Source organism: Phyllopteryx taeniolatus, chromosome 16 (genome assembly GCF_024500385.1).
Source record: "Phyllopteryx taeniolatus isolate TA_2022b chromosome 16, UOR_Ptae_1.2, whole genome shotgun sequence".
In the NCBI taxonomy this organism is placed as follows: domain Eukaryota; kingdom Metazoa; phylum Chordata; class Actinopteri; order Syngnathiformes; family Syngnathidae; genus Phyllopteryx; species Phyllopteryx taeniolatus.
Window position 1 is genome coordinate 10,213,672 of NC_084517.1, and position 15,347 is coordinate 10,229,018.

The following is a 15,347-nucleotide window of genomic DNA, read 5'->3' on the forward strand; positions in this document are numbered from 1 at the left end:
AAAAAAAGTTTTTGGACATTTTTCAAATGTATAAAAAATAAAACAACTCACATGTACATAAGTATTCACAGCCTTTGCTCACTACTTTGTTGATGCACCTTTGGCAGCAATGACAGCCTCAACTCTGTTCGAGTATGATGCCACAAGCTTTGCACATCTATTTTTGGGCCGTTTCACCCATTCCTCTTTGCGGCAGGGTCCCCTCATATTGAAGAGGATGAGTTATTTTGCATTACACAGTGTTACATGGAGCAGAAGCCAGGCTCAATGATCGCCCCGTCACAAAATTGTCAGAGGACCCCAATGACCTTGAAACTGTAACACCTAACCACTTGTTACTCATGAACGGAAAAACAATTCTCCAACCAAGACTTTTGGACAAAACAGATCTTTATACCAGAAGATGGAAGAAACACGTTTAATACGTCTCTGACCTCTTTTGGAAATTATGGATTTGAGAGTATTAACATGACTGCGAAAGCGTCAAAAATGGACAAAAGAAAAAAAAAAGGTTTCATGCCTGGAGATGTTATCATCGTGATGGACGCCATAGCACCACATGGGTCTTGGGTATTTGAAACCTTTCCAGTTAAGAAAGGTATGGGTGTGGTATTCAAGCATGCAGGTTATGTGAAAACTGAGGAAGTTAACCCTAAAATGAAGGAAAGCCTGATCAATCCATTCCAAAGAGTCAGGTGAGAGGAATTCCGACTCAGTCATCGCGGTAACAGACTCCGTGCCCCTATTAAATCCTGACTTTGTACCGGTCTCCTCCCATTGGAGGCAAGCATGGCTTGTCCGTTTCCCCGCGATCCCATCGATATTAAGACACAAAAAGGTCCTATCATATCATCTAAAATGGTATGCTGGCACTCCCTGATTAATTTATGTTCGAAAGGTATTGCGTTTCATACTCAGTTCATATATCTTTATTACATTCACCAGCCATATACAGTATCTCGAATCGCTCACACCGCAGACTTGCGCTGACATCTGTGCAAATTTTGTGCAATGATGTGTCATCCTGTGAGAAAAGTTAAACGGCTGTTAACTGGAATGGTGTAAGAAAAATAGTTCCACAGGATTGCAAGTAATTGATGTAGAAATCATGTATCTTCACTAATTTTGTTCTATTAAATTATGGTAGACATGCTGCAGATCAGACTGGGACCAGTTTAATTCAGGGAAGGGCAGAGCACAGCGGCCCGGCTGTTGTTTAATCTGATTCGTCAGACGGGATAGGGCGCAGCATGCCTGCAACCCTAATGAGGACAATGGTACGGAAAATGGACGGATGGATTGGTGACTATTAATAAAAGATTTCACGATGTTTTATTTTTAATGAAGAATTTGTTAATTTACCTTAATAATAAATAGATTTTAAAATGAGAATACATGTGATCTGTAAAATAATCCATTTTTATTCATTTATCTAATTAAATCAGTTTAATTTATATAGTGTCAATAAAGAGAACTAGTTTACAAACCCCGCAAATTGCATGGCCGTTCATATGGGCTCGGCTGCTTCGCTCGGTGTGTGGTGGGCCTTATTCATTCTAATCTTTTGTTTAAATCCAACATGAAAGAGTAAAAAATATGATTTAGGGTTTGCTTGTGACAATCACACTTTTAGTAATGCTATTATGGTAAATAAATTATACTTATTCAACTTACTTTACTTCATGACTCATTTATCATTGATTAGGCAAATGCTGTCCAATGTGAAATCTACCAAATAAAAGAGCTTACTCATGGATCATTGTCATTATATGACATATTAACACATAATAAACACCATGCTTCCAAGTCTTTTTCAGTGGGTATTACCCAAATGATCTTTCCTCAGCACGACACCTCAGTTTTTTCTGTCACCAATGTCTATTTTTAGTCTCGAAAATCAAGTTTTGATCCAGACACAAGGTCTTCCTGACAAACGATGATTGTCCAATGTTCTCCTCTTCCTCCTGCTAATTGTTCCACCATGATAGCAGCCCCAGTCCTGGCTCACAAATGGTCCCCTAAGACAAGAAACGTAGCAGGTCAGTTACTGTGTTTATTTAGTTATGGTATGCTGTTCTAAATATTTTAACATGCACTCATTGGCCACAACATTGGGTACAAAAAGTCAATCAAAAATTCTGGCTTTACAAATACAATGTTTGTTTTGAAACTGACAAAAGAGGAATGAATTTAGTATTTGGGAATTACACTACTACATCGACTATAGCTTGCAACGGCATTACACTCGTCAATGTCTCATTGGTAATTGATCACAGGTTAAAATAAGTGAGAAAAAATGGGCTTCCCTTGTACAACACTTTGCTACCTTTAAAATACTGTATTATTTTGAAGCGCAGTTGTATTTAATAGTCTGTGCAATATTGAAGTATGAAGGCAACTGTAGTATTAGTTTTATTTTTAAGCAGTAAAATTAACTGTCATCAATCCTCCAGCACCACTAGCGATTTCCCCTGGCTAAGTTCTACATTCTGAAATATTAAACATTACAGAAAAATAAAATGATTATGGTAATTACCAATAATGCTTAAGATAGCTGTGGGATAAAACTTACATACCAGTAATCAAAGTTTTAGAATCTGAATCGTTTGGTGGTCTAATAAACGTGTTAAGTACATGCAATGTTATGAACAATATATATTCTGACTATTGCTGCTATGATTAATTTCCTTCACAGGATAGATCAAGTATATCTATACGCAGCACAGTGATTAGTAGGTCTGCCTCTCTGTCCGTGCTTGTGTGGGTTTTTTCCCCAGGTACTCCGGTTTACTTCCACATTTCCAGAACATGCATGTTAGGTTAATTGAAGACACTAGGGGCCCAATTTACTAAGATCCCAAACAGTAGGTGTGTAAATTGCGTGTTTACTCACTCAACAGATTGCTTGTCCTGTTGGCAACAGGTGTAAAAATGGTGGGGGATACAGTGTTTTAAAGGTTTTGCACGTTATGTAGCACCAATACTTTTTCACCACAGAACGTTTGAGAGCACTACAAGCACTATCAGCACAAAATAAAGTTTGAAGTGATTGAATTGGAAGTGTTAGTGGAAGACAAACATGATTGAGTTGTGGAAAATAAATATCAGTTCAATAATTTTGGTAAAGCCAGCAACCTCATAAAAGCTTTTTTTTTTTTTTTTATTGAACTCACCCTAAGTGCCTATTCTGCATAAGCTTGCATTTAAAACTTGGCATTGCACACCTGGAAAAACTGCTGTTGGAGAGGCCAGCACTAGACAGTTGTCAGTGCGATGAAATGCCCCACAAGCAAGGAAATGCAGAGTTGATAGGAGTTTTTTTGCAATGGTGATTATCATTAGATCATGCAGAAACTCTAAAATTGCATTGCTGAAGAGAGGATATGTTGCAATGTTTGTTTTTGGAATTTAAAAAAAAAAAAAAAAAAAAACGGTTTATGTGGAATAGGTTACTTCTCTCTGTCGCCGCCTCATTACTTATTGCTACACATAGCTGTGCCGTTTGCACATGCCTTTTGACTCAGGAGCAAAATCAGCCTATGCAATTAATTTTAAGTTTGATAAATCACATTGCGTGTGTGCTTATCTATTATCATATACTCCTCACAGTCGTGCAAAATGACCTGCATGGCAATTTAACGCGTTGGCAGATGCCATTTTGGGTACTCCCAGTTGGTAGATCAGCTTCCATATCTGTATGCATTTTTGTATGCATAAAACCTTTAGTAAATAAGGCCCAAATTGTCTATAGGATCTATTTATGGTCTACTACACTACCTTGCGGTCCTGACAGGAACCGAGTGCAACAGCCAAAAGTGGACCTCGGGTATCAACTTTTTTGTAACATGTGAAGTTTAAAATAGTCTCAGTTAGTACTATGACAATGCACTCCAGCAATAGCAGATCTTACTATCAGAGTATATGGCGCATCTTTCTTCTCGCCGGTATCTTGTGCAGGTGGTGGTGCCGTCGCCTGCCCAGGTTGGGCGGGTGGCGCGTCAGTGGTAGGGCCCGTTGGTGAAGTATCCACAAATATCTCATCCGCCACTCGAAAACGGATCTCCTCTCCCTGGTCCATGTAGAGGTCATGTGCTCCCTCATCAGTCTCATACTCCCAAAGCCAAACTTGCTCAGCTTCATCGCTTGAGCTATGACTAAGGAAGACTAGAGCCAACACTATGAATCTATTACAATAACATGCCAAAAGACAATGTAAAGTCATATTTGAGAGGATACAATTTAGTGGGTTGCTGAAGAGACTCTGGCGGGATGAGAATGTCATCAAAGAAGCCCATGGTCACTGCGAAATAGAAACGTCACTGTCAGTGTTCAGCAATATATATACCATCCGATGTTGGAAGCAGGATGTGAGCTTTTGGATGATTTTTCGCTACATGTGTTTGACTCTGTAGCATACCACAACTTTTTTACGAAAGATGTTATTCACAATTAGGGTAGTAAAACTAAGTGAGTACCAGTCGGGACACTCTGCACGTGTGCCTGTTCCACGTTCACCCACTCACAGTTGTAACTGTATCCAGATCCAAAAAGTGCAGCTCACATTTGCGGTAAAATAAAACAAAACAAAAAAGCATCAGCAGGAGCAGATACTTAAAAGGAAAGCCTATGACCAAGCTTCTCCTGCATTCGTATCCTGATATAGCACTGGCTGGATACACAACAGTCGAGTGATTCGAAAAGGTAACACCCGAGAAACGAGTGTCTACCGAGTGATTTTGAGCACACCTACGGTGCCATATTGCTCAAAATTTGCAGCTCTTTTCTGAAAAAGCTTGAGCCACATTCATGTTTTTCCCTGCCGTACGCATTTCGGCAACGTATATTCCTAAGTGTAACAGTTGGATTAAGTATGGGTCAATTGGTCATGCCTTCGCCCCACTCAGCAGGCTTGACCAAATCAACCCCATCTTAATCCTACTGTTCCACAAGTAGCGTTTTTGTTTACATTTTGTGTTAATGTGAAGGAATTAGAGTCAGTATACCATACAAAAGAGAATGTATTGAAACACAGTTCAATTAATTAAAGGAAGGACGTATTCTGGCTATTTAGACCGCCATAGAGGGACACTCTAACATGGACTCAATATAGAAGTGTCAATTTCATTTTAAAAAAACACCTCGGTTTTGTCCAGAAAAGGCCCCTCTGACAGCTACTTCTGTTTGACCCAGTTTTGTATTTGCTTTGTCCATATTTGGCTAAAAACGCCCCCTTTCCTTTGATTGGTTGCCTCTGTGTAAGAAACCCACACGTTTGTGATGTTGACAGCGCTAGTTTGGGAGCGGAGAGGTAGGTGGAGATCTTCGCTAGTGACGTAGATAAGCTTGAAATTCGAATGACCTGATTTCAGGCCTCTAGGCAGAAAAACATCGAGAACTTGTGGATTAATTCATATTTCGCATGTTTACTGAGGCACAAAACAGACAATATTACATCCCAAACACTAGAAAAAGTTGGTTGGGCAAAATATGTCCCCTTTAAACAGAGGTTGGGCTAGATTCCTTAGTTTCTTCCGAATTTCCATCCCAACAAGACATTGAAAAATTCAGTTATAATAATAATACTTCCAACTTTGTGGAAACAGTTTGGATAAGGCTCTTTTCTGTTCCAGCATGACTGCAGTACGACCCAGTGCACAAAGCAAGGTCCAAAAAAGGTATGGTTGAACGAGTTTGGTGTGGAAGAACCTTGTAGCGCTAACCTCAACCCCATCGAACGCCTTTGCAAAAAATCCAAACAGAGATTGTGAGTGAGGCCGAACTTCAGGAACCTCTGCGCTCACAAATGTGTGTATGCAACAGCCTTTAAATAAGTTGTGCTGGTAATTTCCATTGGACATATTGAGGGGGAAATAAATATGTGCAGAATAAATTCTAGAAAATTAAGGGATCTTACCATGAACACCCTCCTGACTGCAGTACTTGATCTTGCCGACCAGTATCTCGTCCAGAAACGGGTGAAAAACAACATACCTGAAATGAACTGACAGGAAAAAGGGGCTCAAGGTAAAGTTGTTCAAAGGAATTAATAACTTGCATAAACATACAATTTCATTTTATGTTCTAATCTCTTCAGAGATTACTGCCTTACTAATTTTCCTATTAACTTTTTTGCTTTACTTTATATTGTTAGATAAAAGTACAAAAACAAAAGTATAACAACTGGTTTATTTAATCGATGGTAAAATCAAATGCCGTAATGCTACTGGAACTACCTACCATACAAGCATTTAAATATTGCGATGTACACAGGGGCGTCGAACAGAGGGTAAAAACTTGGCACTGTCAAGGGGCCCTGACCATCTGGGGGACCCCCAGCTGTCCGACACAGGGCGCACTCCCCATTGACAAAATATTTCGGAGGGGGCCCTCCATGAAGTTTCTGTATTGGGGGTGCATAATCTGGTGCTACGCCCCTTGATATATGGTTTCAACAAGATTTTCAAAAGATACTTTTCCCACTCAAAATAACTAGCACTGCTGTCATATTGCAACGTCAAACCACATTCATGTAATTATATACCCGGAGAAGCTCTCAGGACAGAGTGAAACATGGTTTTTGCAATTAAATTCATTTTTTGACTTATCCTAAAATTCACTTAAGGACAGACTGAACGCGCAAATAAAAAGCCATAATTGAATTAATTTTAGGTTAAAAGGAGTGAACAAGGAGGTAGTGTCATAGGTAGTGCACAATGTGATGCAGCAATAACAGTCAAGCTACCGCCTCATCCTACCTTTTGTGTGTGAAGCACCATCCCCTGGGAAAATGTACGAATCCTCCAGTTTCGTGATGTCATACAAGCAGATACATAGACCGACATTGTAGACCACCTAAGGTAGGGAGAGAGAACCACCACTGAGCAAAAATTGCTTCACTTGTCATGATGCAGTTTTTCTTAGATGAACCAAAAAGTTACACTACTCACAAAAAGTTAAGGAAATTCAACTTTCAGGTGAAATTTCTAGATGATTGCGAAAATGCGAAATAACCTTTACAGGTGAACTTAATTTGACTTTTATGAACTTTTGAATGCACGTCCGACTGTTCAATATTTCAATACTTTTTACACAACTTTCTTTTCTCGAAAAAGACGCCGAATGGCAAAATTAACAACAGGTGTTTGATACATGGGTCATTCCACAGATGTGGTGAAATGTTACGAGCAATTATTAATAGCAAAATACATTAAAAGGCATCAAATATTAACACACAACAGTATCGTCAGTAATCAGTAGACTGCGCCTACCACTCAACAGAAGTTCATGACATTCCACGGCGAGATTTCTTAGAGGCACTTATTAGAAATAGGCATCGTGCTCGTAACTTTGTCGGTCAAAACGCGTTACGAGCGAGCGGCCACTCAATTTCATAACTGTAAACAAACAACGACCATTTTACGACGGCTATGTGGAATTGATGCAATAATCTCCAAAAATAATCATAGAAGGATCAATCAATTGTTTCAGAAGGAGTAGGAGACAATATTGACTTAGACTTTTAAGTGTCGGTCATATTTTCGTTCGAGCGCCTTGGACAAAATAACAAAAACGGTCGACTATTTTTGCGACACCGATCACCCAGAACCATACGGCAGCATTTGAGCTTGATGGGAACATTGAGGGGCCGGTAGAACCTGGTAAGTGTTTTCAAGAAAATGATGTCAAAATGTTACAAGCTTCGATCTCAAACGGTCAAGTTACTAGCAATGATGAAAAGCGAGTTAGTCTAGAACTAGATGGTTTCTTGTTTGATTCGTTGAAGGAGAAATGATTGGTGAATTTTGACCGTTTTCTATCGCTAGTGCACGTCTCCTGACTGCACTGCTGACTCGCTGGTAATTTTGACGAGTCACAGCAGTGTTGAGGATGTGGTTATGATTACGCGCATACTTTAATCCTTATTATTAAACTTGGATTCGGTTCCGACTATAAAGGCCTCTTGCCAAACTTCAAGGTGATGGTCTAACTGTGAAGGGTATCATACCAAGTAAGGAAACTGATATTGAAATATTCAGTTCTGATATCCACTGAATTCATTCACTTATACCAGTTAGTATTGAGGTCCTTCATTTTCCATGTTGTATTTTTAGTCAATGTTACACACATCTATATTTGCCCTAAGTAAATGTTTTACTCGATACTTTGCGGTGCATTAACAAGTTGGACATAAATTGGTTTGTGAACCTACTCTAATCCTAGTATTTGTGTGAAAAATTCCCAAGGTTTTCATACAATAAAGGGCGTTCCATGTTCATATCTAGAGTCAGTGTTACAAGTCATCACTGGTCAAATAATGGTCATATTAAGTAAACTATGTATGTTTTTATCCCATGAACCCCTAAATGTAAATGCTATACTTCAAATAAATTTTTCCTAACATATTTTCAACAAAATGATTCAAGTTCTTAAATGTTTTCCTACATGTCACAAATTGTCTACCACCTCAGTGGAATGACCCACATGAATCAACTGTAGTCGTTGCTGTCGTCATGGGACTACGCCCCAACCCAGTCAGACCAGACCGACGCTTGCCCCCAGAGCCTGGGTTCTGTTGGAGGTTCCTTCCTTAGAAGTGGGTTCTTCCTTGCTAAGTGCAAGCTCATGTGGGTGGGGTTCAGTTGATTTTCTTTAAATGTACAAGTAGTGTGGTTCTTGACCTGCTCAATGTGTAAGGTTCCTTGAGATAACATCTGTTGTGAAGTATTTTAATAAAATTGACTTGACCAATACATTTCCTGGTTTAATTAGAATTGGTATTTAAACAGTTCTTTTTAATCACGCTGTTCACGTCTTGACGCCACGAGACCAAGACTACCCAACAATTGATAAACTATACTTTGCCCATGCAAGGCTTCAAACAGGATGTTCGCAGAGAGGGAAGTGGCTTCTGAGCTTATAGTGTCACACAGTAGCATCAGCAGAGGTTGCAACGAGATACTGAGAGACTGGATGAGTCACAGAGAGGCATAGAAGTAGCCATCTTTGGAAATGTATTGGTCGATTGACGGATCAAACACCTGTGCATAAAGTACTAAAACGTTGAAAAAATGTTTTGAATTTAACGGTTAAATTCAGCTCACCTGTAGGGGAGCGTTCGCAAAATGTTATTGTGACGTAATATTTGTGCATTACATTGAGTGGCAAAAGAGCTACCACTTCCATATAACAGTGGCTGAGAAACCTCGTTTTCGTGGCTTTTTATTCACAGTATGCAAGTTTGGGCCAGCTGATGCAAAGGAAAGCTATACAGCAAAGCTTCTGTGCAGCAGCGACACCCAGGACTTTCCTTAAATACGAAGTTACATGGACAAATCTATTCCAAATCCGTCCACGTGGCCTGACTGAGGGGACATATTTGATAAACAACTTTTAATTTCGGCCTACACAAAAGATTTAAACGAAAGTCTACAAGTCTCGTGACGAATACACGTAAGAGTTAAATCATTCAGACGGCGAAATGTCTCCATACGGTACATGTATTTGCATATTTGGTAAAGTATAAGGCTTATATTCTTTCATAATTTTTTATAAGATAGCAAGCCTTCGATAAAAAGTAAAATATCACTAAAAGTAACGCGGGCATCAAATATTGAAGAGTGAGCTGCAAGTTTGCTCCGGACTGTTGACCCCAAGTATTTAAAGTCCTCCACCCTTGCTCTCTCTTCTCCCTGTAGCCTCACTATCCCCCCCTTCAGCCCTCTTATTCATGCACATATTATTCTATTTTACTGCGGCTAATTGTCATTCCTCTCCTTTCCAATGCATGCCTCCACCTTTCTAACTGCTCCTCCACCTGCTACCTGCTTTTCACTGCAGATCACAATGTTTGATCTAAGAACGTGTTTAACTACTTACATCTTTGTAATTATGTAATGTTTAATTACTCTTTCAATATTTATAGGCGTGCCAAAATTCAAGTGAAATTTTGAATTTATAAGAGTGCCAAAATTAAATGGTGAAACAAATACTGAAATTTATAGGAGTGCCAAAGTTAAATACAGAATTAAATATTGAAAACTGAAATGAATATTGAAATAAATAAAACTTGAAATAAATATTGAAATAATTGAATAAAAACAAAAGTAAGACAGAAAATATGTACATGAATGAGAAGAGTGGAGGGGGAAGAGTGAGGCTACAGGGAGAAGAGATAGCAAGGGTGGAGGACTTTAAATACTTGGTCAACCGTCCACAGCAACGGTGAGTGTGGTCAGGAAGTGAAGAAACGGGTCCAAGCAGGTTGGAACGGGTGAAGGAAGGCGTTAGGTGTGTTGTGTGACAGAAGAGTCTCTGCTAGGAGACTCAAGGAGCCTCACCCAATGTCTAAAAAAAAAATAACAAGCAAGCAAAGATTGAGCACGAAGAAACGCAGACTCACCTTATTGGCCAGTTTTTTGTTCAGCTCCTCGGACACAGCCTCGTTGAGCTGTCTTTGAAAGTTCCACGGAGGGATCCTGACTGTGTCCACCATCTCCACCAACACAAACATGGTGCAGACTGGAGCACGCGACGCAACCCAATGCAAAGCGCGATATGCGCGCTACATATGAGAACTGAGGAACGATACGTTTTATCTACCAAACGCATCTAACTTAAGAATCCCACCCCCCAAACAAATAAAAATAAAAAACCGCTTTGGGAAAATTGTCGTTACAGCTTCACAGTGGTAAACATGTTGCTGCCATGTGGTTCTCACGACAGTGCCGGTCGGTTTACGACGTGTCGTCAAGCAATTTAAAGGTACAGACATATACATTAAACTGCGGTCAAGCCAGCCTCCACTCGTAAAGTAGCAGTAAAAACAGCCGCCCCTAATTTTGTTCATACTGGCCATTACGGTAATAAATCGCCAACTCGCGGCGAAAGCCACCTTCAAAATAAAAGCCCGCAGTAATACGGACGTCAATGCTCTTCGGAAAAGGAGAGCAACCAGCAAGGTTAATATTATTGAATCTTGAGATGCATTAAAACAAATTGTTTATTTGATATCTTAGGGAAAATAAATGGTAAATGAAATGCCCTTATATAGTGCTTTATCTACACCATCACAGTGGCCAAAGTGCTTCACAAAGCCTCACATTCACACACACATTCATAAACCAATGGGCGACTGCTACCATGCAAGGCACTGCCAGGCCCACTGGGAGCAAATTAGGGTTCAGTGTCTTGCCCAAGGAGACTTCGACATGCGGACAGTTGTAGCAAGGATTCAAACCTGATCTACCTACTGAGCCAAAGCCACCCTAAAATAATCCCATTGGTATCCCAAGACAAGTCCAGATCTGTGTGACAGACCACCAAGGACTCCACTAAAAGAGGTTTGCTGAAGATCGGATATTGTATTTCAAAATAAAAGTACCTGAAAACTGCATATTTTGCTGTCATTACCCCTGACTGAAAAAATCTATTTTAAAAAAATCTATGCGATATCGCAACACTGGTCCAGTTCTGGGGGACACTGCACAACCCCAGGTCTCCAACAAAAGAGGTCCCACCCAAATCTGATGTGGCATTACAAAATAAAAGTCTCCTGAAATTGGTATATTTCACTGTCAGTACCACTGATTTAAAACATTCATTAAAAAAAATATATGTGATATTGGAACACCGGTCCAGTTCTGGGGAACACTGCACCACACCAGGTCAATGCACATCTTCCTTCCAGTGTCAGACTGGTATGAGAAATTACTTCAGTGGTTAAAATGTTAATGTTGATACCCAAAAATCATATTTAATGATAAAACAATCTGGGGTTTTTAAAGACTGCAGATATACTACATCAAATGGTGATGGCAGTAATGTAGTAGCATCCTGTGTTTGTCTCCTACATGTATGAAGGGTAAAGGTATTGCGATACGAACGGGATTATTTCTAATTATTTCTTAAAAGTAGTAGTATTCACATAGATTTTTTAATGAATGTTTTAAATCAGTGGCACTGACAGTGAAATATGCATATTTGAGGGGACTTTTATTTTGAAATGCCACATCAGATTTGGCCCCTCCTTGAGCTGTCACCTTATCGTGGTGGAGGGGTTTGTATGTCCCAATGATCCTAGGAGCTAAGTTGTCACCCCTATGATGACAAACAATTCAGGAAGACGTTTTCCCTTGCCCGGACGTGGGTCACCTCTGGAGCCAAGCCTGGAGGTAGGGCTCGAAGGCGAACGCCTTGTGGCCGGGCCTACACCCATGGGGCCCGGCCGGGCAGAGCCCAAAAGGGTAACGTGGGTTCCCCCTTCCCATTGGCTCACCACCCGTGGGAAGGGCCATAGGGGTCGGTGCAGTGTGAGCTGGGCGGTGGCCGATCCCCAGCTACAGAAACTGGCTCTAGGGACGTGGAATGTCACCTCTCTGGCAGGGAAGGAGCCCGAGCTGGTATGCGATGTCGAGAAGTTCCGACTAGATATAGTCGGGCTCGGCTCCACACACGGCTTGAGCTCTGGTACCAGTCCTCTCGAGAGGGGTTGGACTCTCTTCCACTCTGGAGTTGCCAACGGTGAGAGGCACCGAGCAGGTGAGGGTATACTTATTGCCCCCTGGCTCGGCGCCTGTACGTTGGGGTTCTATGCACCAAATAGCAGTTCAGAGTACCCACCCTTTTTGGAGTCCTTAGAGGAGGTACTGGAGAGCGCTCCCGCTGGGGACTCCATCATTCTGCTGGGGGACTTCAGGATTGCATCTCTGCTTTTTGCAGATGATGTGGTTCTGTTGACTTCATCAGGCCATGATCTCCAACTCTCACTGGAGCGGTTCGCAGCAGAGTGTGAAGCGGCTGGGATGAGAATCAGCACCTCCAAATCTGAGACCTTAGTCCTCAGTCGGAAAAGGGTGGCGTGCCCTCTCCAGGTCGGGATGAGATCCTGCCCAAAGTGGAGGAGTTCAAGAATCTTGGGGTCTGGTTCATGAGTGAGGGAAGACTGAAACAGGAGATCGACAGGCGGATTGGTGCAGCGTCTGCAGTGATGCGGACTTTGTATCAGTCTGTTGTGGTAAAGAAGGAGCTAAGCCGAAAGGCGAAGCTCTCAATTTACCGGTCGATCTATGTTCCTACCCTCACCTATGGTCACGAGCTGTGGGTCGTGACTGAAAGAACGAGATCCCGGATACAAGCGGCCGAAATGAGTTTCCTCTGCAGGTTATCCCGGATCTCCCTTAGAGATAAGGTGAGAAGCTCGGTCATCCGGGAGGAGCTCAAAGTCGAGCCGCTGCTCCGCCGCATTGAGAGGAGCCAGATGAGGTGGCTGGGGAATCTGATTCGGATGCCTCCCGGACGCCTCCCTGGTGAACGCCTGGGAACGCCTCGGGATCCCCCCCGGAAGAGCTGGATGAAGTGGCTGGGGAGAGGGAAGTCTGGGCGTCCCTGCTAAAGCTACTGCCCCCGCGACCTGACCTCAGATAAGCGGTAGAAAATGGATGGATGGATGGACATCAGATTTGGGTGGGACCACTTATGTTGGGATACCTGGTGTGGTGTAGTGTCCCCCAGAACTGGACTGGTGTTGCGATATTGCGTAATATTTTTGTTATTGTTGTAATTCAGTGGTAGGGACAGTGAAATATGCATATTTTAGGGGACTTTTATTTTGAAATGCCACATCAGATTTGGATGGGACCTCTTTTGTTGGAGACCTGGGGTCGTGTAGTGTCCCCCAGAACTGGACCGGTGTTGCGATAGCTCTTTTTTTTTTTTTTTTAAATGACTGTTTTAAATCAGTGGTAGTGACAGTGAAATATACCAATTTCAGAGGACTTTTATTTTCAAAATGCCACATCAGATTTGGATGGGACCTCTTTTGTTGGAGACCTGGGGTCGTGTAGTGTGCCCCAGTACTGGACTGGTCTTGCAATATCTCAAAGATTGTTTTAAATGAATGTTTTAATTCAGTGATAGTGACAGTGAAATATGCAAAATTTCAGGTGACTTTTATTTTGAAATGCCACATCAGATTTGGATGAGACATCTTTTGTTGGAAACCTGGTGTGGTGTAGTGTCCCCCAGGACTGGACTGGTGTTGCAATATCTCATAGATTTTTTTAAATGAATGTTTTAAATCAGTGGTAGTGACAGTGAAAGATGCAAATTTCAAGAGACTTTTATTTTGAAAGTCCACATCAGATTTGGAAGGGATCTCTTTTGAGAACAGAACAGGTTCGAATCCCTGCTACGACTGTCCGCATGTCGAAGTGCCCTTGGGCAAGACACAGAACCCTAATTTGCTCCCAGTGGGCCTGGCAGCGCCTCGCATGGTAGCAGTCGCCCATTGGTTTATGAATGTGTGTGTGAATGTGAGGCTTTGTAAAGCGCTTTGGGCACTATGATGATGTAGATAAAGCGCTATATAACTGCATTCCATTTACCATTTATTTTTCCTAAGATATCAAATAAACTACATTTTTTTATGTATCTCAAAATTCAAATTAACTTTGCTGGTTGCATTCCTGAACCGAAGAGCACTGACGTCCGTATTATTGGGAAGCTTTTATTTTGAAGGTGGCTTTCGCAGCGAGTTGGCGACTTATTACCGTAATGCCTCGTATGAACAAAATTAGGGGCGGCTGGCTTGACTGCTACTTTACGAGTGGAGGCTGGCTTGACCGCAGTGACATACTGGGGTAGATACGACAGACGCACATTTTTATTTAATTACAAAATCAGGATTTTTAAATTGACAATTGTGAGCACAATCATATTAAATTAACATTTGTTCTCGTGTGATTCTTTTTGCCATAGCAGACCAATTAAGTATGTCAAGGGGCATTCGACCACACACCACCTTCATTGATAATACAATTTCAACTGCAATTTATTTTCAACTTAAAGGTCACAACCTATAAACCTCATTGTCTCACCTTGCTTCACAAGAAAAGAAGCAAAAATCATGGTGAACTAGTCGTCCATATTTAAATGATTCTCGAAGCATTTAAAAGTTGAATGTATGAACTAGTATCACATATGGAATCATTCAGATATTGTCAAATGCAGTAACAAACAACATTTGTCTAAGTATAGATAGATATCCAAATTATGAATAAGGACCACAAGGGGTGACAGCTCTCATCTAGACTGGCATCATCAAGTAAATAACTCTCACCTTTATATATGTATATATATATATATATATATATATATATATATATATATATATATATATATATATATATACACACACATAGTTCAGCAATATAGCACATGATTTACAACAAACTGTGGTGTTTAAGCACATTTATGGAATGTTTATCATTATATTAAAAAAAAAGATTTCTGCATTGTAGAATGACAAGACAAACAAAAATAACCTCACAATTTCTTAATTTGCAGGAGAA

General features: G+C 40.9%; 1 protein-coding gene across 1 annotated transcript; it reads right to left on the reverse strand.

The window, feature by feature from the left end:
- Positions 1 to 404: 404 nt before the first annotated feature.
- polr3h (polymerase (RNA) III (DNA directed) polypeptide H) lies at positions 405 to 10,808 on the reverse strand. The gene is made up of 6 exons (XM_061749753.1): positions 10,400 to 10,808; positions 6,756 to 6,852; positions 5,915 to 6,001; positions 4,237 to 4,300; positions 3,911 to 4,142; positions 405 to 2,018 (listed from the first exon to the last, which is right to left on the reverse strand). The coding sequence occupies exons 1-6, from the start codon at positions 10,508 to 10,510 to the stop codon at positions 1,968 to 1,970; spliced, it is 642 nt and encodes a 213-aa protein (XP_061605737.1). The 5' UTR covers positions 10,511 to 10,808; the 3' UTR covers positions 405 to 1,967.
- Positions 10,809 to 15,347: the final 4,539 nt, after the last annotated feature.

What these genes read in the sequence shown, in the direction of transcription:
- polr3h (XM_061749753.1), bottom strand. Translation starts at nt 10,510, where the DNA reads ATGTTTGTGTTGGTGGAGATGGTGGACACAGTCAGGATCCCTCCGTGG. An exon ending in CAGTCAGGAGGGTGTTCATG is followed by an intron (nt 4,301 to 5,914) that starts GTAAGATCCCTT and finishes TCTATTTCGCAG; the next exon opens with TGACCATGGGCTTCTTTGAT. An exon ending in CTTCAGCAACCCACTAAATT is followed by an intron (nt 4,143 to 4,236) that starts GTATCCTCTCAA and finishes TCATAGCTCAAG; the next exon opens with CGATGAAGCTGAGCAAGTTT.